This window comes from Charadrius vociferus, unplaced genomic scaffold, assembly GCF_000708025.1.
Source record: "Charadrius vociferus isolate BGI_N301 unplaced genomic scaffold, ASM70802v2 scaffold1394, whole genome shotgun sequence".
Taxonomy (NCBI): domain Eukaryota; kingdom Metazoa; phylum Chordata; class Aves; order Charadriiformes; family Charadriidae; genus Charadrius; species Charadrius vociferus.
The window spans coordinates 46,157-68,449 of NW_009647867.1; the positions used below are offsets into that span (position 1 = coordinate 46,157).

The following is a 22,293-nucleotide window of genomic DNA, read 5'->3' on the forward strand; positions in this document are numbered from 1 at the left end:
TCCCTAAGAAGAATGGATGATGAAACGGACATCATCACTCTGGCCTGACAGTGTCCCAATGATTCACTTCTGTTCAAATGCAGCACGTCTAGCCACTGCTCCTCTGGGCGACTCTCTCTCAAGCATGAAATATCTCCTGCACCTGGTGCAAACAACGGTGCTTGGTTTCAGGCTTGGTAAGGCAGCATAAGCCTGTTTCTGTGACAAGCCATATGTTATTGCAGCAGCTACTGCAGCAGCTACTGCAGCAGCTACAGACTGACACTAGGGGAAAAATAAGAATTGAAAGCTTGCATAAGAAAGCCTTGGAAACACCATACTTACAACACACTTGGATAGAAAGTCTAGCCCTTGCAAGGGAACAAAGGCAATTTATGCTGCTATTCCGAGTGAAGACAGGGTCCTTTCAGCTGTTAGACAGCCCAAACACAAATCAGCACATGGGATTGCAGCTTTATGATGAATGCCAGTCACAGTAATGTTATCTGGCACTGTTTCTTCTTTCCTCTTCTCTTTGCCTCCAGTCCTTCCTTCTCTATTTATTGCTAGGATATGGTTATCCAGACAGTATCAGCAATGCCAATATTTTCTTAGCAGGTTACTTTTTTCTCTCTGGTCCACCTACTTCTCAGGATCCTTTGAAATCATCAACTTCTTAGCTATCTCTACTTGTTTTCATGCCTGCATACATGTATGATAGCAGCCAGGCCAGAGATAGTCTGGCCATAGACTATCCATGCATGGTCCAGGCCACAGTATGTCAGATATTAAGATCACGGAGAACTTCCTTCATACATCTGTATTTACACTGAGACATCCAATCCCAAACAGCTTGGGGATAAGGCAAAGATGCAACACTGTTCCTGTGGCTTTGGGTGCACACCCATGCAAGCTGAGACTCACACCATACAGCACACCAGGAACTGTATTCCTAGGGACTTCCTTGGAACATCTGGCATGGACTTCCTGAATACACGACAGGCACAAATATCAGCATAGGCCAGCAGGTGTGTTTGGCTGCCGGGAGATGACAGCTTCTTATAAACATGCATTTGTTCTCAACATGCTCTACCTTAGCCTAAGGTTAAGCCCTTCTTTGAAAAGCCTTTCCAAACCTTGTCATAAAGGTTGCTTGCTTTCAACGAACATAACCACAAATCTGAGATGACAGTATTTTTGGGGACACTATCAGCAGAAGAAATTTCAAGCCTGGTTAAACCCAGTTCTCACCACAGACAGCACGGAATCAGATAGACCATTCAATAGTTTATTGAAATCATCAACTTCAAGGCTTTTTTTTTTTAATTAAACATCAGCTGAGAACCAACTGCATCACAACTGTGACCCCACAAAGCTTTCAGGGAGGGCGAATAACTTTTGAATGAACTTATTTCAGACATCATACATTTTTATTCAGGTGTAAGCTTAGCTTCTCAAATTGAAATAATAGGGTCTTATTTCATACAGACACTTGCTTTTGCCTAATCCTCTACTAGCTCAAGGAGCAGGCAGCACACACAAAAACTTTAGGTTCCTATTTCAAACTAGTCCTTACACCTGGTTTCCAGACTTGATCAAGAGGCAGGGTATATCAGTAAATAACGAGTAACTGACAAAAAGCCGTTTTGTTTTCTGTCTCTCCTGAAGTGCTAGGGTATGCAGATTCCCTCTCTCTGGGATTAGGCATGTTAAATACAGCTAGAAGGACTTCAACAGATTAGTTAAACTAAATGGATAGCCATATAATGTTCTTTTATTCATCAGACAGCACAGCTAACAAACATAACAAACAAAGCAGTAAACATTTTGCAGCTGACCAAACTGCAGTCCAGAGGTCTTCTTTAGAAACAGTAAATACATAATAGAACTCACCTGGGAAATATAAACTGAATCTTTAAAAACTTTCCAAAAAGATGCCTTTGGATTTTCATTTGTCAAGTAAAATGCAAAGGCAAAATCTGTGCAATAAAAAAAAAACAAATGTAAAACCACATGCTTGAATGTAGTGGAATATAACCTGACCTCACCAAGGTTTATGGGAAGACCTTCTCTATTTCTACTAGGATTAGGACAAGATGACTGAAAACCAAATACCCAGATCTCAAAACACTAAACATCTTCAGGGGGATATCAAGCATCTTCTACTGGCTCAATAAAATGCATATTCAGAACACTTGCAATATCATTACACTCAATTAAACCCCAGTTTCAAAAGTGCCTTTGGCATCTTGGAGAGTGCCTCTTGTTTGCTTTATAATAACACACAGAGCAGATAAAACAGCTTATCAGCTGTGTCACACACCAATTTGGCAAAAGGGTGTCTTGCAATTGCAAGGGTATACAAATTTACTGTCCCTTATTTTAGCTAAACCATCTAGTATTGTCCACTAAACCACTCCATTTATTATGGCTAACCTGGAAAAGGAAATAGAATAAGCTCCTGTCTTAAACACAGGAAGAAAGAAATCAAAGTACTGTAAACTTCATAGTTAAAATTACAAATGCTCATCACTGCTGTATAAGGAGCAAGAACTTACTGGGACTAATTTGTTTTTCTGAGAAATTACTTAACTAGAATGAATATATTTACACCAATGAGAAATAAAAGCTCCCAGCCCCTCTATAAGATACTGAAAACTTTGAAACAATATAGTCTACATGTCATTTCCTGTGTCTCTCTTCAGAAATGCTATTTAAGAAAAGAAAAATAGGAACACTTGCATGAAAAAAGGATCTTTGCATCCAACAGCCTCATCTTCCCCCAGTGATTAATCTTTCCTGAACGCCCAAAACAGGAGCTGCCTGAAGGAAAAGGAAAGCATACAATCAACTTAACTGGGCACAAGAGTGACTTTTACCTCATAATGAGAAAAAGAGGACCTGCTGTACAAATCGAAGAAATGCACAATTGATCTGCACAAAGATGCATTTTGACAAAGTCAAATAATCCGAGAATAAAAACATGTGGCCCCATATCCCTGGAAAGTTTACAGACTGCACAGCCAACAAGTAGGAAGTGGATGCAGATAATACAAGGAAAATACACAGTTAATACAGTCGCATATTGCCAGGACAAGGGGTTCAAAGAGTCCAAACTCCTACAACAATACCACCATTAACCACCTCCCTACATGACAGAAAAAGGACACTACCAAGAATAGCAGTTAAAGGCTCACAGGCATCCTACAGTGTCTCATTTTAACCAATGGTACGAAAAAACATCACAGAAGCGAGGAAGGAAGGAAAGAAGGAAGCTACACAAAGATGTAGCTTTTCAGGCCTCCTCCAACAGAGGAAAGACCGAGAAGTCTGAATCTGATTAAGGAAAAAAGGGCCACAAGCAAATTGATCAACTGTTTTTAAGTGAACTAACACAACATCATGCTTTGGCCATCCCTACTATGTACACAGATGACAGCCTTGACATGGCCAAGCTGAGCAATACACTTTCCAACTCCCACTGCTCATGTTTTCATCTCCTCATATGACAGTACAAACCATCTATATTCAATAGTGAGGTCCAGAGCAGTATTTTTAGATATCAAGGCATGCGCACATGAAAAGCCTCCACAGCATTGACTGTTGACTACTTAAGCATCTTCAGAAACATGGGTCTGCATGCCAAAGGATATTTCTGTTTCATAGTAGCTGTAATATCCATGTGAACTGCAACGGAATTAAAGCTCACATCTGCAATTGTCTTTTCTTACCAGTCATTATTCTCTGGGCTTCATATGGTTCCATATAGCCAGTGCTCTCTCCTTTTCTCATTCTATTCAACTCACTTTTGGCATCAAACGGATCTGAGTAGTCATCAGCTATCAACACCTGAAAGACAGGAAAGTAACTGTTACTAGAACCTCCAAGTCAGATGCACAAATCAGAAGGCAGTAACACCCTACCAGCATAAAAACCCAGTTTCACACAGCTGCATCCTATGCCATCTTCAAAGCAGAATATGAGTTCAGAGGACAAATACACAATTGCAACAAATCTGTTACTAAATGGTGCTGAAATAGAAGTGTGCTTCTGTCCATACCAGAAACCTCACAAAGGCAGACTCTATGTCAAAAGATTTCTGACTAGCACAAGATATGGAATAACTGGGATGGACAAATTGGAAAGATCCAATCAGTCAGCACAATGAATCCAGTGCAATACTTATCAAAGAAGTTTGCTAATATTCAGCAAAAAAAGCACACTTCCACTTGCACTTACTTCACCCCCTTCTGCTTTTTAGGTTTATCAGCTACAACTGAAATTATTGTTAAAACTTTTTCAAATAAATGCTCACAGGTTACTCTTTTCACTGCATTAATAAGAAGCTTTGTAATTTTAGTTCTTAGTTGAAAAGGAACAAGACACAAAGCAAGCTTCTTGTTTAAATCATTTCCTTGAACCCATCTGTACCATTCTTTCTCTCAAAGGAACACTATATTATATTGTATTTTCTGAACTAGGACAAAAGGCAGCAAGAGGAAATTATCTGTCAGAAGAACAAGTTTTCTTCCTCCATTAGGAGACTAGAAAAAGCTGAACATTACAGAATCTCACCCCTGACCCTACATTACCATTCTCCCCTGTCCGCTGCAAAATCATTGTATGCTATGTAAGTCCCTTTGGTTACAATGTTAACAGGAATCATTCCTCCCTGTTATTGAAGAGTTAATCTTAGTTTCTAGAAACTGACAAGGGGACAAGGGCAAATAAAAAAATCCTCATATGAGAATTACTGCAGAGCACAGAGGTCTCATGTAGGACAGGGAAGAGTCCGAGGCAGAGAGAGCAGAGGCAGGCCTCAGCATCAGAATCCCCACAGAATCACAAAATAATTCAGGTGGGAACGGACCCCAGGAGATCACCCCAGTCCAACCCCTCACTTAAAGCAGGGCAAGCCTACAAGATTCTGCCCTGAAGGCCTACTCTCTTTAAGAGGGATTTTTCAACCAAGACTCTTTCTATCCCACCAGTTACTTTACATCTTTAAGACCAGCACCAGTAAGACTGACAGCAGACTGCTGTTCCCACAGCTTCAACCTTTGCAACAAAGAACCAGGAGTACATTGCCAGCTATGAGACTGAAGCTGCATCTGCTTCTGTCTTCTGCTGCCAGCATACCCCACCGGACAGCAAAAAACAGGACACACAAGCATTTCCAGATCAAACAGCTGCACAAATGTCATGGAGTAAATGAACACCGTAGAGATCTCCCTGAAGATCAGATCTCAGGCAGAGATCTCCTTTAAGATTAAGGAACAAAACATCTAATGCACTTTTGGAGTCACTACTCAGGCCCTACAACACTGCCACACTGCTATTTTATACGACTTATTTTGCTTACCAAAAAACGTCCCAAAACAAAACAAAAAAACAGTCAACCAAAAAAACCCTACCACATTCCTCAGCATAAGCTCCCAACCCCTGGACTACAAAGATCACTCACAAGCACATCCCAAAGAAGGGACATCTTAAAAGATGTATTTGTTATCACTGAATACACAGTTGTGAGTGTCAGATCAAGATGTAGCTGTCATATAGTCACAGGTTAAGAGCTGGAATACCAAAGTATCTGGGACTGATATGTTAATTATAATGAATTGTGTTTTCCTCTACTCAAAGTTTAAAGTGACTGCAAGCTTTTGTTTGACCAGAAACCACCAAACTGACATGGATAATAGAGGGAGGTAAAAATAACTCTTTCTCTCACTCAGTGTCTGAAATTACTGCCTCCTTATTGCAAAAAACAATTAACCCAAAGGAAAAGTCACCTCCCTCATGTCTGGCAACATATGCCCAAATAGCAAATAAAGTGACAGCAGCTGCACGCACTTAAGGCAAACTATATGTATCACACAGCAGTAATTTCTTCTAGTCACAAGGACAGGTTTATCTCCAAATGTGTTGCAGTTGAAATGCCATCCGTTTACTCTTCTGATGCAGTCCTATCAAGAGCTGCTGGACTGTAGCATGGGCTCTGTGCTGCTCTCCTATTAGTTGACAAAGAACACTTTCAAATTCTTAGCAGAACGGTACTAAAACATGAAACAGAAAGCTGTCTAACACAGTTATTCCATATTTCTTCTTCTCCACTTGCCAAAAATATACTAGGAGGGAAATTATATATACAAAATGCTGTCAAACAAGATAAAAATCAAGACTGATTTGCTTTAAGCACAATGGTAATATACTTGAGAGGTTACTGTACCGAACATGAACAGAAGGACTAAAGCAACTAACTTGTTATTCAGAAGAGGTCTAACAAAGCAAAAGCTGCTTTCTAACAAGGAAATTAAAGAAAATGTAAGATGGTCCAAACCCACATTTCATTATTGTATTTATTACTATTATTACATTTTATTATCTGTAAATCTGTACAGCTCACCATCACTATGTTTTCAATTGGGCCACCTATCAAAGACGTCAGATCGGGCAAACCTGCCCCCCCACATGACCACCCCCCAAAAAATCCACCCAAACCAAAACAAAACAAAAAAACCCCCACCAAACCAAACCAAAAAAACAAAACAAAATCCCCCAAGCAAATACCAAACTCACTTTTCAGCACTCAGTCAGGTAGAAAGAGCAGTCTGCTTCACCTTTCTGGAGCCGTATATCTGTATTTCCTTATTAAAAGTAGCTTTACAGCTTTGAGCTGTCAGAGGGCTGCCCAAGTGACTGTTACTGTTTCCATATATATTAAAATTTACTAATTCTCAGCCTCGATATAGCAGGTGGCCAGTGCCAACATTTGATTTCCTCTGTACTTGCTAACAGCTATACATTTTCCACTTCTAGGAAGGCTCAAGTTTTTCTACTTCTTTCAAAAAGAAGTCTTCATTCAAAAAGGCTTGAAAACCTCAAATGAGTATGCTTGTTAGTTTTATTAGAACGTAGCTACTGTAAATGCCTAAACTCCTTTTCACAATCCCATTATGGAAGATTATTTCTCCTGCTCTCAGAGGTCCCAGCTAGAAAAAGGGTTCCTACTCTGCAAGTCTTTGTGCCATCTCCCCAGAAATTACTTTTACCTTAGCAAGCTCACCTTCCAAGCCTACATGCAGTAGGTCAGACAAAGTACAGACAATGTCTTTTAATGAATGACAAAGTTCTGAGTACAAAAGATTTGCTTTATGCCATAGGGTACGAGGACATTGTCATCATGCCCCTTCACGCCATCCTCACAAAACACAAGCTTGCCAATTTTATGTGCAAGTTCTGTTCACAAGCCTATCAGTACCCCAGGTACATCCCTTGCATGTGCATATGCATTTGCAGATCATGATCTTAATCACCGCCATGCCATGTGGGGAAGATCCAATGTGGGAGCACAATCATAGACTCATAGGATGATTTAGGTTGGAAGAGACCTTAAAGATCATCCAGTTCCAACCCCCCTGCCATGGGCAGGGACACCTTCCACCAGACCAGGTTGCTCAAAGCCCCATCCAATGCTTATTTTGTATCATGTAGATCAAGTACCAGTAACTTGAGGCATGAGTAACTTCAAGCAAAAGAAGCTCCAATACATAAATAGAAGCGCACTAACAAAAAGTAAGCAAAACTTGTATTTGAGCTTCCACGATCAGAGAGATCAACAAGGATTTAGGGAACACTCACAGGAGCTCTCCCTAGCAGGTTGTCTGTTAAAACTCAAAGGCAAAAGAAAAGGAGTATGGCTCAGTTACCAAACAAACTGACAAATTCAAAACCATAGCTCTTGCAAAAAATTCAGTTAGCAGATCCACGATCAAAAACCAAAACCAACCCTCCCCTAGAAAATTAAATACAAGCTGAGATTCTGGTTTACCCCTCTAATATATATTAACTAAGGTGCAAGCTTCATTGTTGATGCATAATCTTTGTTCTTCTACAGTCTTAAAAAATACCATTTAACACCTAAGCATGTTATTATATTAAATACATGTTTAAAAGAGTATTTGCATATGCGAAAGCATGATTTGTATATGCAGCGACAGCAAGAAAACAAAGAACATACCTAAATGCATAATTTTGCAGATATCTCTGTCTAACTAAAAAGAGCATTTTAAAGGGAACAATCAAAAAAGGAACCAATGAGAACTTACCACACTGAAACAAATTTGAGTCTTTAGGGACAACCCCCCTTTGAACTGAAAGGAAATACAAAAGATCTATTCTTGAAACAGCAACTTCAGCACAGAACTGTTTGTTATTTCACTGATTTTCACTGTCATGATTAAGGACTCACCATTCTGGAAGAATCCAAGAGGAATTATAATAAATAACATGACAGAAAAGACCAAAGAACCTCTCCTGCCAGCCAAGCCTTTTGGAGATTTATAATGGGAAACTCTTTTTTGGGGGGAGGTTTATTATTAAATATTATATATTATAAATATATTATTAATATATAGGCTGGCAATTAAGTCCACCAGTATCACACACAAGAACATGTGACTATCAGCAGAGATACAGAAGAGCAGTTAGAAACTGAATTTGCATCAGAGAACATGAGGGTTAACACATTTAACACAATGTAATGAAAATTCCTCATCCTCTCTAAGAATTTGTAGTCACAAAAGACCAGTCACTAGCTGCAGTAGAAGTCACTCTATATCAAGGTGGTTTTTTTGTTTTGTATTGATTTTTTTTACAGCAACCATGGGAAATTTTTGATAAACCGCAAATTTCTCTCCTTGTCCCCAAGCAATCTCCAGGTCTCAAATCCCAAACATACCCTAAGCAGATGTTTCCTTAAAAATAATATTTTCATTTAATGCCCAGACAACTACACATCAGAATGGTCTCTGATGATGAAGCCTGGACAAAGCTCAGCCTGCATACAAAAGGACCACAGAGTTTGGTCTGCATTGTTTTCCAAATGAATAAAGGCCTGCACTTATGCTTTCTTCCATGAAGCACTGAATTCAAGAACCTGTTGGGTAACCCTTCCCATATCTTCAGTACCACCTTTTTTCAAAATAAAGTTCATAGCCTTGGAAAACCTGCAAATACAGTGATCTGGACATAGCTGAAATACCAAAGGATCATCAGAAGGACTAGGAAGAGCAAAAAAAGGATTTTTAACATCTTGCTAATGAGTCAGAAATTTAGGTCATGATTCTAGAGAACTACTCTACAGATGGAGCTGTGTATACAGCCTTTAATTCTGCTCCTAAATTAGAAAGACCTGCATCAGCTCTGCCCTTAAAAGAAATCACAGGCCTCATTCATAGCTTTGATTTCCAGAGAAGGACACATTCCTTAACTAAAATGTAACTGAAGCACAAATTGGGAAAGGTAGCTCCTAAATTTCTGAGACAGATGTAGACTGGTAGCCAGGTGTTGGGGGGGAAAAAAAGCCAGTATTTAATAACAGGGTTTCAAGAGTTTCTCCCCCATACACAAGGCTTAGTTTTCAGAGAAGATGAATTGCTCTTTGTGGTTTCTACAAGCGCACAAACTCACAGGAACACGACCCCACGGCTAACAAGCTGATCTATAAACAACAGTTCTTGTCTTCTTGCCTCCACATTTCTCTCCTCTATGCCCTTGTTTCCCCACGCAGTAATTGCACTTCCCTGCTATCCCATGTGTGTCTCTACTTCATAGAATCATAGAACAGTTTGGATTGGAAGGGACCTTTAAAGGTCAGCTAGTCCAAACCCTCTGCAATGATCGGGACATCTTCAACTAGATCAGGTTGCTCTCAGCCCCGTTCAACCCGACCTTGAATATTTCCAGGGATGGTGCAACTACCACCTCTCTGAGTAACCTGTTCCAGTGTTCCACCATCCTCACTGTAAAACATTTCTTCCTTATATCTAGTCCAAATCTTCCCTCTTTCAGTTTAAAGCCATTACCTCTTGTCCTACCGCAACAGGCCATGCTAAAAATTTTGGCCCCGTGTCGTGGTTTGGCCCCAGCCGGGAACAAAGAACCACGCGGCCGCTCGCGCAACTCCCACAGCCGTGGGCAGAATCAGAAGGAATAAGGCAGAAACTCGTGGGTTGAGATAAAAGCAGTTTAAAGGAACAGCAAAAACAAGAGAAAACAATAACACCAGTAAAGGAATATACGAACGCTATTACAATACCGCCGCTCCCCGACCGGACCCGGACCGCCGCAGCCAGCTCCCCGCCTCGACTTCCTGCCCCCTCCCCCGGCTAGCTCCCCCTCTGCCAACCTGGGCACGGGTCACATGGCATGGAATACCTGTATTCCCTGCTGGCTCCTTGGGAAAATTAACCCCATCCCTGCCAGAACCAGGACACCCCACATTTCCTGTAGGCCCCCTTTAAGTACCAGAGCGCCACAACTCTTGACATAGGGCAATGCAAGCCACCCAGATGCTTCTGCTGAAAGTTTAAAAACAGAGTTCTACCTACCTTCCCCTCAGTAAGGAAAGGGTCCTTCCTTGACCCATCCACTCAAGTATTTTAAATTTGAAAATACACCTTCCAGCTATCTGCCAATAGATCCAAGAGTTATGGAAGGAAGAACACACAGAGTAGTTAATAGGCATTTTTCCCTTCAGAAAATCATGTAAACAAAAACCCATGCAACAAAAATATATATATACATTTGTATCCCATGCACTGACATTAGCAAAATATTTTTCGTAAAACAATTTTGAACAGTTCATGCACAATGCACAACTAGTCCAAAACCACACCTTACATCTGTTCCCTTGGCTGTTTTACAGTAACATTTACAGAAAGTGACACATACAGTAAGATCTGTACCACAGTCCCTTTCCCATCTATCACCAGAATCCACCGTACACTGTTTGCACTGCCAGGTCTCATATTACTTCCTCCACTTCAACACAGCACCTAGCACACTGTTAGTTAAGAATACAATCACACTGACACAGGGCAGCAAAGGAATGAGAAGTCAAACCATATTCTTTGCCATGGGGCAGTGCTCTGCATGAATGTCTGAGAATCAGATGCCATAATCAACTGCTTGTAGGCAAGGACACGTACAAAGATGTTTAGAGACAGAAACATCTCTCCTATACCAAACAGTGTCAGTGAGCTTGGGGAACAAAGGAGCTTGTGCAAAAATACAGAATAAACATTTCTTCAGTGATCCAAGTAAATACAATGGCAATCTGGCCACCACAAGATCAGATTCCAAAACAGAAGTTTACTAGCAAACTTGGTGGTTAAAAAGGGAAACACAGATTCACCTTTTTCCTTTCTAGACCTCTTCTCCTCATTAATCAGGCTAAAAGCCATTCACCCAAGTTCCAATACATGTTCTTACAGGGACTAATTTCTCATTTAGAGTTAAAATGTCCTTTAAATCACAATAAACTATGTAACCTTATTCTGTCTATAGAAGGTTTCACTTCCACATATATTACAACATTACAATGGTAACAGTTTGCTTGCAAGTTTGCCTGAAGTTGTATGTGTAAAAAAGTATAATGCAGAGCTGTTTCCTTACCTGAGCAGTTTTGAAGGAATGGCTACAGATAATATCCATGCTATCATGCAGTGGTAAGAAACCTGGATTTATGGTGGCACAACTACTGAAACAGAATTGTGTAATGCTGTTTTAGCTATGCTATGCTAGCTATGCTTAGTGTCTCAGTACTTCCATGTTAAAATGCAGACTGCACACACCCATGTGAAAATTCAGAGGACGATTTATAGAAGCAAGTGCCATTCGTTCTTTCTTGCTGATCAGCACCAGTATTCAGCCCTGATTTAGCATCCTTACAATATCATTCTCCCCCATTGACACACCCAGCCATGCCCAACTATATACACAAGCCTATTCATTCTTTCATGCTTTTAAAGAAGGTATGATTCTATGCATCAAAGGCTATTATCAGACTAACTCCACATTCAGTTACTCCACAGATTTATCTACAGAATGGGGAAAAGCACTCCAGCTTGACAGAGCTGTACCTTAGACCCTGCACTACTGTCCTTACAGGAATGCACTATATTAACATAATGTAAGTCTGTTGGCAACACTCAGGCTTCAGGGCAGTTTTTGAACATCAGAGTTACATTGAGACTTAGGTTCCATGAGATGTCTGAAGACCATTAAATCAATCCTGTGCCCAAAGCTAGTTTGAGATCAGACAGAAGATGTGTAGACCAGAGAGACAGAAGATGCATACACTAGAGCATGTGATTAAGTGGGTATTTGGATTCCATTCACAGATATCATGATTCCCATGAAGATGGAAGACATGGAAGTGCTACACCGATGGACTGCTCTGGACTCATCCCAATAATTTAGAGAAATCCCTCCATAGACAATTATGTGATATCCACCATGTAGTTTTAACTTGTATTTAAAGTCAGAACCTGTAATGTAATAAATCTGCTGTTGGCATTTTGATGTTTTTCACCTGCCTTCTTTAGCCACACGTGAAAACTCCAACACTGAATTCACTTTTAAGCACATTTTTTTTCTGTCACTATTCAATTTAGCCTTATCCAACATTCAGCCATATGCAGACTGTCATTACCTTTTGAGGTTACACAATATACCTCCTCCATGTCTCCTACATTTATTAGCTTTATCAGTCTGAAGACTTTAATTATAATTGCTGGCTGAACACAAAAACAAAATGACAAAAGAAAGTGTAATCAGAGGAGCGTATCTTACTGCTACTACTAATACTATTTGTTTCTCTAATACAAGCTAATACTCGTTCACAGATGCAAATTTAACTTTTACAAGGAACGCTCCAGGAATGCTATGTGACATAGCAATCTACAGATACTGCAAGAGCATGAATTGCATCTGCAGCATGCAGCTTTCTCTTTTGTCTCCATTAAGTTGTCAGCTGTTAGAACCAGGTCAAAGTCATCACCACTGAATCAGGAGACATGTAAAAGCAATGGATCACCTCCCTCTCTCCCATAGATGACTTCTTGAGTATAGATCCTCATAGCAGTCAACAGATAGTTTAAGTGGTGAACTTATACAGAAGCAGAAAGAGGTAAACCAACTGCAGAACACACAAGGTAAGCTTGTAATGGGCATGTCAATGCTAGGACCTTCCAGGGGCACCCCTGCAGCCCACCTGACCTCTCAAAGATAAGGCACCAACCCGCTGAGCAGCAATAGGGCCACATGGCTCCTCTTCCTGCACCAGAAAGCTGAAGGGAGAACAGAAAGAGGTGCACCCTTCTGCCGGCTCAGAGAGGACCATCTGTGTAGCTCCAGCCTGTCACCCTGTGAAAAGAAACATAGCCAGCATCCTGCTGTTCTGCCCAAAGGACAGCTGGCCACTTCTGAAGTCACGGTGTTTCAGTCTCACTTCCAGCTGCCATTGCAAACTGTTTGTGCCCCCTTTCACCTTCCCTTCAGCAACAGGAGTTGACTCCTCCAGCACACTAAATGCTCTGACTTCAGAGTGATAGGAGCCCCTCTCTGCAGGCTTTCCAGCTGCAAGAGAGCCACTCTATAATACTATATGATGGCAAGAAGATCAGTAAAACAACAGCTGCCTATTACCACAAGGCTTCCCTAGACTTAGTGCCAAAGAGTGACCAGTGACAGCCCTGACAATTTTCCTAATAACGCAATGTTGGTGGAAAAGTCTGTATGATTATCTTGTTCCACCCCACAGCTTAGGACTCACTGAGTTGTATTATCCTGGATGCAAAGTCACTCCAGGACTCCCCACTCTCCAGTCTGGTGTTCAGCTTTACTCAAGCCTGTTTCATGGAGCAGACAGATATTATAGCCCAGCACTCAGTCCACACTGGACGAGGGAAAAACAATCCTAAGGCAAAACCTCACTCCCTGATGAGCAAGGACCCCTACATCACAGCTCAGGATTCCCAGCTGAAATACCCCCTGGACTTGACATCTCCTCCCTGTATGTCACAATTCACAATTTCCCCATGCCAGATCCGCAGTTGAAAGTACTTCAGTATTTAGCAGACACATATACCACCAAACACCCTCAGTTATGGTGACAGCAAGCCCAACTCAACAGCACCCATGTTCCCTCCAGTACTATCCATCATCCTTGAAAGCCAGCTGGAAACCTGTCAGCTACACCTGTATAGTTCAATGAACCCAGACAATACAAGTCATCAATTCCACGGAACGATAGAATAGTTTGGGTTTGAAGACAACACCAAGCTGAGTGGTGTGGTTGACATGCCTAAGGGACGGCATGTCATCCAGAGGGTCCTTGACAAGCTCAAGAAGTGGGCCCATGTGAATCTCATGAGGTTGAGCAAGGCCAAGTGCAGGGACCTGCACCTGGGTCAGGGAAATCCCCAGTATCAATACAGGCAGGGGGATAAAGGGATTGAGAGATGCCATGCTGAGAAGGACTTGGGGGTACTGGTGGATGGAAAGCTGGACACGAGCTGACAATGTACGCTCGCAGCCCAGAAGGCCAACTGTACCCTGGGTTGCATAAAAATAAGCATGGACAGGAGGAGAAGGGAGGTGATTCTGCTCCTCTACTCTGTTCTGGTGAGGCCCCACCTGGAGTACTGCATTCAGCTCTGGAGTCCTCAGCACAGGAAAGACATGGACCTGTTGGAGCAGATCCAGAGGAGGGCTACAAAAATGGTCAGGGGGCTGGAACACCTCTCCTGTGAGGACAGGCAGCGAGTTGGGGTTGTTCAGCCTGGAGAAGAGAACGCTCTGGGGAGACACACTCCACCCATAGCTCCCTTCAGCAGCCTTTAGTCCACAGTCATAAAGAAATAGCATGTTATATAGTATAAGTGGCTTAAGACCCCCAGTGGTCACTATCACTCTTACACATAATGCCTGTGAAATCCTTTGGGAATATAGACACTGATAATCCAATATCTAGTATTTTTGCAAAGTCACATGGAGACAATACATGTATTTAAGCATTACTGATTGACATAAATGTATCAAATTCAGCTACAGAAACAAAGCAGCTCTGCAGCGTTTTTTAATCCATACAGACTATAGGTTTTTTTAGAGCCAAATATCAACAAGCAATTAACTTTAAGTTGGCCTTCTATCCCACCAATGGAAAACATCCCAAGTACTTGCAGTCTACTGCAGCCCTGAGTGGTTCTGTTAGTTTTTGAGCTCGAACTGAAAACTATGGTCATGAAGTCCAAATTAATTGGTCTGATAGCTGAGGGGAGAGCAGTGAATATTATCTACCTGGACTTCAGTAAGGTCTTTGACACTGTCTCCCATAAGATCCTTGTGTAAATGCTGTTGACCGGATGAGCAGGTGGTGAGGTGGACTGAAATCTAGTTGAACAACGAGGTCCAGAGGATGGTGATCAGTTGCACGAAGTCTAATTAGAGTCCGGTGGCTAGTGGTGTACCCCAGGGGTCAATACTAGGTCTAGCACTGTTTAACATCTTCATTAATGATCTGGATGATGAGGGAAGAATCTACCCTTAGCCAGTTTGAAGACAAAACCAAACTGGGAGGAGTAACTGAGGTCCTAGTGAGTCATACTGCCATCCAGAGGGACCTCTACAGCCTGGAGAAATGGGCCAACATGAAGCTTATGAAGTTCAAGAAGTGCAAAGTGCTGCACCAGGGGAGGAGAAATCCCATGCATGAGCACATGCTGGGGGTCACCCAGCTGGAAAGTGGCTTGGCAGAAAAAGAGCTGGGGGTCCTGGACCTGGTAGACACCAAGTTGAACTCTCCTCAGCACTGGTGAGGCTACACCTGGAGTTCTAGGTCCATTTCTAGGATCGTCAGTACAAAAGGGACATGAACACACTGGAGAGAGTCCAGCAAAGGGCCACAAAGATGATGAAAGGAATGGAGCACCTCACCTATGAGGAAAGGTTGAGCGAGCTGGGACTGTTCAGCCTAGACAAGAGAAAGCTCAGGGGGGGATCTTATCAATGTGTATAAATACCTGAAGGGAGCGTGCAAAGAGGACAGAGCCAGGCTTTTTTCAGTGGTACACAGTGACAGCACAAGATGTAATGGGCACAAACTGAAACACAGGAGCTTCCATTTGAACATCAGGAAACACTTTTTCCACAGTGAAGGTGACTGAACACTGGTACAGATTGCCCAGAGAGGTTGTGGAGTCTCCAGCCTTGCAGATACCTCGACGTGGTCCTGGGCAACTGGATCTGTGTGGCCCTGCTTGAGGAGGAGGGGCGAGACAAGATGATCTCTAGAGGCCCCTTCCAACCTCAACCATTCTGCAGTTTTGTGATTCTGTCCTTGCAGTAAAGGTTAAACCCCTGGCACCAACTTCAGTATTATCAAATGTCATTTGGCAACTATTTCAAAATATGACTTTGAATACAGCTGGGGAGACAAAAGTTAAAGCACCAAGTTCAGACTAACTCTGTTCCAGAACACATACCACCCGCCTCTCACACCACAGGACACTCAGAATACGTGTTGAAGAGACTGAAAAACACGCATGCCAATTCTTATGGTCCAGAAATAGGAGAGGGACACAACATCAAGGCTGAAGTGTCTATGATTACATATGCAACCAAACAAATTATAGCTGGACAATACAAGCAAAGACAAGTGCAAACACAGGCACTTTTGAAAAGAAAAATTTATTCCTTCACAGTTTTTGCCCAGAACTTTTAACCTCGTACCTAATAGCTTGTATCCCTCACCCTCTCTGTCCAAAAGGAATGAGTACTTTGTACCATGTAATGAACCCAGAAACTATGGACATGACAGCTCAGAGCCTGTTTTCCTAGCAGCAGCATGGATATCTTGGATTTGGGAAGACAGCCCAGTACAGAAACATGTTCATCTTCCATGCTCTCCTGTGACACAAGAGAGGGTACAACTGAAAGAGTGGTGCAAGCATGCACCATTGGGGGACCAAGTGAGCATAATTCATAGATGTTAGATACACAGGTTGCATGGAAAGGGGTGGAAACAGGACAAAGGTCCACCCCCCTGTCCAGTTCCCCTTTGGGCACTTGTACTGTAATATTGACATTCTTCAGAATAAGGCTTAACATGTTCAGTTACAGTCTCCCAGTAAAGAGTTCAATAAGCACATCTTAGTTCAGAAGGGACAAGTCAGTCTTCTTGCTTGAACCCAGTAACTGAGGTACTTTCTTTCAATGGCTTGCATCTGGTTACTACAAGGGTATACACAAGATGCACTCTCCCATATGACTCCCGCTCCCTCTGTAAATCTCCATGTGTCCAACTGCTTCATACTCCCTTCTGATAGCCTTTCTTTGCTTGAATCTCTCTGTGTTCAAGAGTTTGAAAATTTGGATGCTTACCAGAGCTGATACTGTTCCAAGCTGTGCAATACGCTGCAGATGCCAGACATAGTTGTAACTGAACAGCATACCACATCACTTCAAGCAGCCTGGAAGTCACTAAGACTCCACAGGCTCAGATAATAACTAAATGTCTTCCCATTCATAAGACTGTGATAGTTTCTTAATCATGAGACTCAACACATGCAGAAAAATGCAGTTCTAGCTGCATTATAGCTGCACTATAGCAACATGGGATACATAGGAAAAATGCAGTTTGCTGCTTTTATGTGTGGTCTTGCCCTAGCCGTTCATGCAGGTTCACAAGACCAGTGGCCACCAGTATCTTTTCCTTGAGACCTTTGACTCAAAGGCAGAGCCATATGCCAATGGGAACCACATGCAGAGAAGACTGTTTCAGAATAGAATCAATTTTAGAGAGTGGCCACCTGGCACCCTGCTGCAATGGGTTAAACGTAGGAATAAGACATGGAGTTACATTTATAGTTTAGGATCTCTAGAAACTACACACTTTGATATAAATAACCCAAACACTGCTTAGACATCTTTCAAGTGTTTTCTCAGTGCACCTTGAAATACCAGCTGCAAGATTCTGGTAAATACACTTGACTTGTTCTTACTTGCAAGATCAACTAAAACTTAGACCTTCCATACACAAAAATAAGACAAACGTCTTCTCAGTGCGTACTAAAAGGTTTTAATTAAATACAGTTATTAATAATATTCCATGGAGCCTTTTATGCAAGACCTTAAAAGTTCAAACAGCATTTCCACAGTCTATTGCAATGTCAGGAAGATACTTGTTTCTTACATAATGGGGGGAGAGTTTTCAAGGCAAACAGCTTTAGCCGTGATGCTTTGCTAGCAGCCAGATCTCTGCACCACACTTCTGAGGTGGATCCCATGGAAACAAAGGGCTTTTTTTTCTTATACAAGTGTAGAATTCACACATAGACAGTTTTCAGGTCTTTGTAAATCAAGGCAGCAACTATACTGCCCTGAACACTTTCCTGGATGATTGTTGCTGCCACACAACTTTTACACACTTCTGCACTGGATCAGCTCTGCCTATGTAGAACTGAGCTATTTTCCACAGCGTCAGATATGTCCTGTCCTGTAGAAATGGATCTTGCAACTTGCAGTGTCTTCTGCATTCAATATCCAGAACTGCGGCACAGTTCTGCCTCCACTGCCCAGAGGGAGTGCAAAATGCTACTCATTATGAAATAGTTATCTTTTAAAGGACAAGTATGCTGCAATCCCAGCTTTTAAATCACAAGAACTGCCTTCAATGGAATATGATACAGTTGCTCTTTGAATAGCGTTCCGAGTTCATCAGTTGCAAAGCCAGACAGAGAAACGTTTAGGTTCACAAAAGCATAATAGGTGAGAAAATACAAAGTATTCTTCCACACAGACACTTTCCCCTCAACTATTATACTTTCATGGATTTACACACACCACGCAATGCCAAATAGAGGAGAGTCACTCCAAAAGACTTCAACTAATTATTTTAGATCCCCAGTTCACCAAGTGGTTTGTCTATTGCGCTGATCCTAACCCAAGTCTTATATTTATTCTTACACAGATGCAGTAGCTACCAGGTTGTTCCAGCATATCGCCACATGTTGTTCTGGCTTGTCTACACGCACTTGTTTGCCACAGGAAAGCTAAGTAGTTACCATCTCCCAGGCAAGCACTAAAGATGTAAGCCAGTAATTTCTTATCCTCCACACTGGAGGAACTGAGCTCCTTCTGCCATGAATTCTAACATAGCCCGCTCTCCTTTGTTTGAATATAAGCACCACTGTTAAAGCCCCAAAACCTGCCTGGTTGTACTATCTAAATGAAAAAATCCACCCACTAGTCTGAATTCAAAGACATCAGACAACGGTGACTCTCCCTTAGGCATCTGTTGTAGATATTAGTCACCTCACTATTAAAGAAGCATGGCAATTTAGCTTTGTCTGCTTCAACTTTAGTTGGTACTTCTACCTTTACACATCAAAGCTTCTGGAACCCCAGATACATTACATGTCTGTGGTTACTTTCGCAACCTAAGCCTGGAATCTTGCAAAATACAATCATGCCTGCCACTGCTTTTAATCTCTATCTCCTTTACTCCCTGAATCATCTAGTCTATAATTTTTTTCCTGGAAATTTGAATAACCAGTCTGTTGTTATTCATACTTTGCCATTTGCCCTTTATATGTCGCTACACCAGACAAGCACCTTCCTGAATCTCCTTCCCATTCTCGTAACTTTTTCAAGTTAAACACACAACTGAGCTCTTCAGCTAAATCTTTACTGATGACCAGCCACAAAAGTTATAAAATTGCTCATTGGATTTGTTGGAAACCATACTTCTCACTTCTCAGTTAACACACAAAGAAAACAGCACTCTGTCCTTGTACGTGAATAAGAAAAAAACAGAGGTGCTGGAATAGAACACAAGCTGGAATAGAACACATATTGAACACTATTGGATCATTAAATACTAACATGCTTCTATGAAGACAAGTATATGGCAAGTGGATCTTTTTTCATTCCTAAGGTACTTACTAGCTTAAGCTATGCTACTTAGTTTTCCCCCCTGTTTTTAACATTTCTATCAAGTCTTCTGAATGTCAGACCATTAGTTTTTTTGATACCATCTTTACTGTTCCCTCTCCTTTATCCTTATTACAGAAGTTTATTTCCACTTGCTTTATTTGCCACTGAACTAGACACACTCTGTTAATTAAATTAGTCATTTTTCTCCTCAATGAAAGATGTAGGACAGAAGCAGTTCTCTGCCTGCCCACTACGACCACTGGTTCACCAGGTTCACCTGTGAGGCTTTGTATTTCAGAGCTGTGAAATAAAAGAGATTTCAGTAAGAAGGAAATAACACAATTGAACAAAAGGCAAGCTATGTAGCTCCTTACAACCAAATTCTGTTGTGGGTGGGGAAGGCACACTTGCCTTTTGAGGTGTAGGGACAATTTTATTTCTCCGACACGTTAAGATTTTCTGCCTGTCACATATAGTTCTCTCAAAAGCAGAAAGAATGTGACTCTGACATGAGTTTTCTATGTAGTTTTTTTTTTTAAAAAAAAGGTAGGCTGCTCATTCAAAACAGCAGCAGAGAGATTTATGACCACACAAAGTAGCAGCTTTCCCAGCAACAGATATAGTTTCTGCTTCAAAAAATTGCTTCAGTAAGGTCTAAATTTGAAAGCTAATTAAAAAAAAATAAATCACGCCCTATAAAAAAGAAGAGAATAGCACATAGAAGCATTTTGCCTCAAGCAGTTATTTTGTCTGAAGTATGAAGTTGCTGAAAATATTTGCCTAAGAGCAGATACATAGTATCAACACAAGCAATTGAAAGAAGACTGAATATACTAAAACCGTAATAAAGTGAGACTCTAACTTTAATCAATCACCTCCACAACAGAAGTTGTTTCCAGTCAGGAACAGCACCTAAAATGACAGACACAGTAATAAATTCTAGACTTTCAATCTTGTATTATCTCACCATCGCAAGCTGATTTATTTGGAATTCCACCTGGAAAGGATATAATTTATCAAGTTGTCATGGAAATGTGTCGCTACTCAATGCAATCACGTTACACATTTAAACATGTACACACAGATCATTTAAATTGACAACATTCAGCACGTACTTAGAATTCCTGTGATGTGGCTATTACACTGAAGTTGTAAATGTCAATTTACAAAATGGAGAAATATTAGTTTCGAACATATGAAAAAAAAAAACTATACTCACAGGACCAACAGAGGTGGGGAGACATGCTGTGCTTACAAAATAATTAACACTACTTGCCTCTGCAAAGCATCCTAGCTGTAACCTGATTTCCTGAGCCCAGCACTTTCCAGTGCTGTGTCTACAGTATTTTGTTAATATTTGTAGAAAAGGACCAGTAAAAGATGGCAGAACATTTGCAACTAAGCCAGTAGCTATAGAGTTTGCTTCAGCTAGCTGCCAGTTGGAAACACAGTTATCATGGAAGTTGTGATGCTGTTGTAACACAGGACTTTGAACTACTTCACCTTTGACACTGAACTAGGAGGCAAAGAAGTTATTACTGAACACTGGACAAATTTTCTCCTTAAAAACAGGCAGTCTGACTTGGGATGGCATCAGATTTTTAATTTTTTTATTTTTTTATATATGGCTGCTCCATACCACATTCAACGGGGCTGAGGCCACAACTTTGGGTCACAAGTACAGGGCTTCTCAAGTGACCCTAGGGTTCCCCAAGCACCCCCTCAGAGACTCACATCCTATTCTGCAGAAGCATGCCAACCCAAGAGCATTTGTACCAGTCACAAGGCTGGCACTGCACTGTGTCCCAGAGCAGGGCTAGGCTCACCTGCAAACCTGCCCCATCAGAAGGGAGGTGAGTCTGAAAGCCCAGAGAACAAGGCACCACTGCTTCATGTGCCAGCCTTGCATGCGCACTGCCTGCCCTGAGATATTAAAGAGGGCCAGCGAAGCATGGTGGAGAGCAGTGGCTGCTCCAGGTGAAATCAGACAGCAGCTAGTACCCTCACCTAAAATCCATCCAGGGATTGACATAGCCCCTGCCCTACTACCTAGTCTACGGGGGTGAGAACAGGAGCACAATACTTACTTTATCTTTCATGGCAGAGGGGACAGAGATCACCAGTTGCTTGGAGCCCCTGTTGAGCTTCTTGCCTGTGCCATTGCTGCCACTGCCACTCTCGACCTTGATAAGCCGGTGCTTGGGGGAGATGTACTTCATGTCAGGTGGCATCGCTGGATGGCGTTCACTGTGGCTGCGAACAAGGTGTGGGGAGCCAGCTGCACAGGTGGTGGTCGGCATGGCACAGCACGATGAGGAGGAGAAAGCCTTGGGGGCCACCTCGCCCAGGTCCTCGGGTGCAGAGTAGTCCAGGCGGCACATGGCACGCAGCTTGCGCAGGGATGAGCCAGGCCCGCTGTAGGGGTCCTCAAAGTCACGGTCTTTCTGGGCACGGTATGCACGGATCAGGTCACTGGTGTCATCGTGCAGGCAGCGGTGCAGAAAGCCCGGCTAGGTGTGATGGTGAAGGTGGAGGTGC

The 22,293-nt window shown here is 41.9% G+C and overlaps 1 protein-coding gene across 1 annotated transcript in view; it reads right to left on the minus strand.

Moving 5' to 3' along the window:
- The window catches only part of SHB (Src homology 2 domain containing adaptor protein B), a gene marked incomplete at its 5' end in the record, with an annotated part of 54,699 nt that extends 32,413 nt beyond the window's left edge, over positions 1–22,286 (minus strand). The window contains 2 exon segments of the mRNA XM_009883051.1: positions 3,711–3,828; positions 21,843–22,286. Of these exon segments, the coding sequence (XP_009881353.1) occupies positions 3,711–3,828; positions 21,843–22,286 (562 nt within the window).
- Between the last annotated feature and the right edge of the window lie 7 nt (positions 22,287–22,293).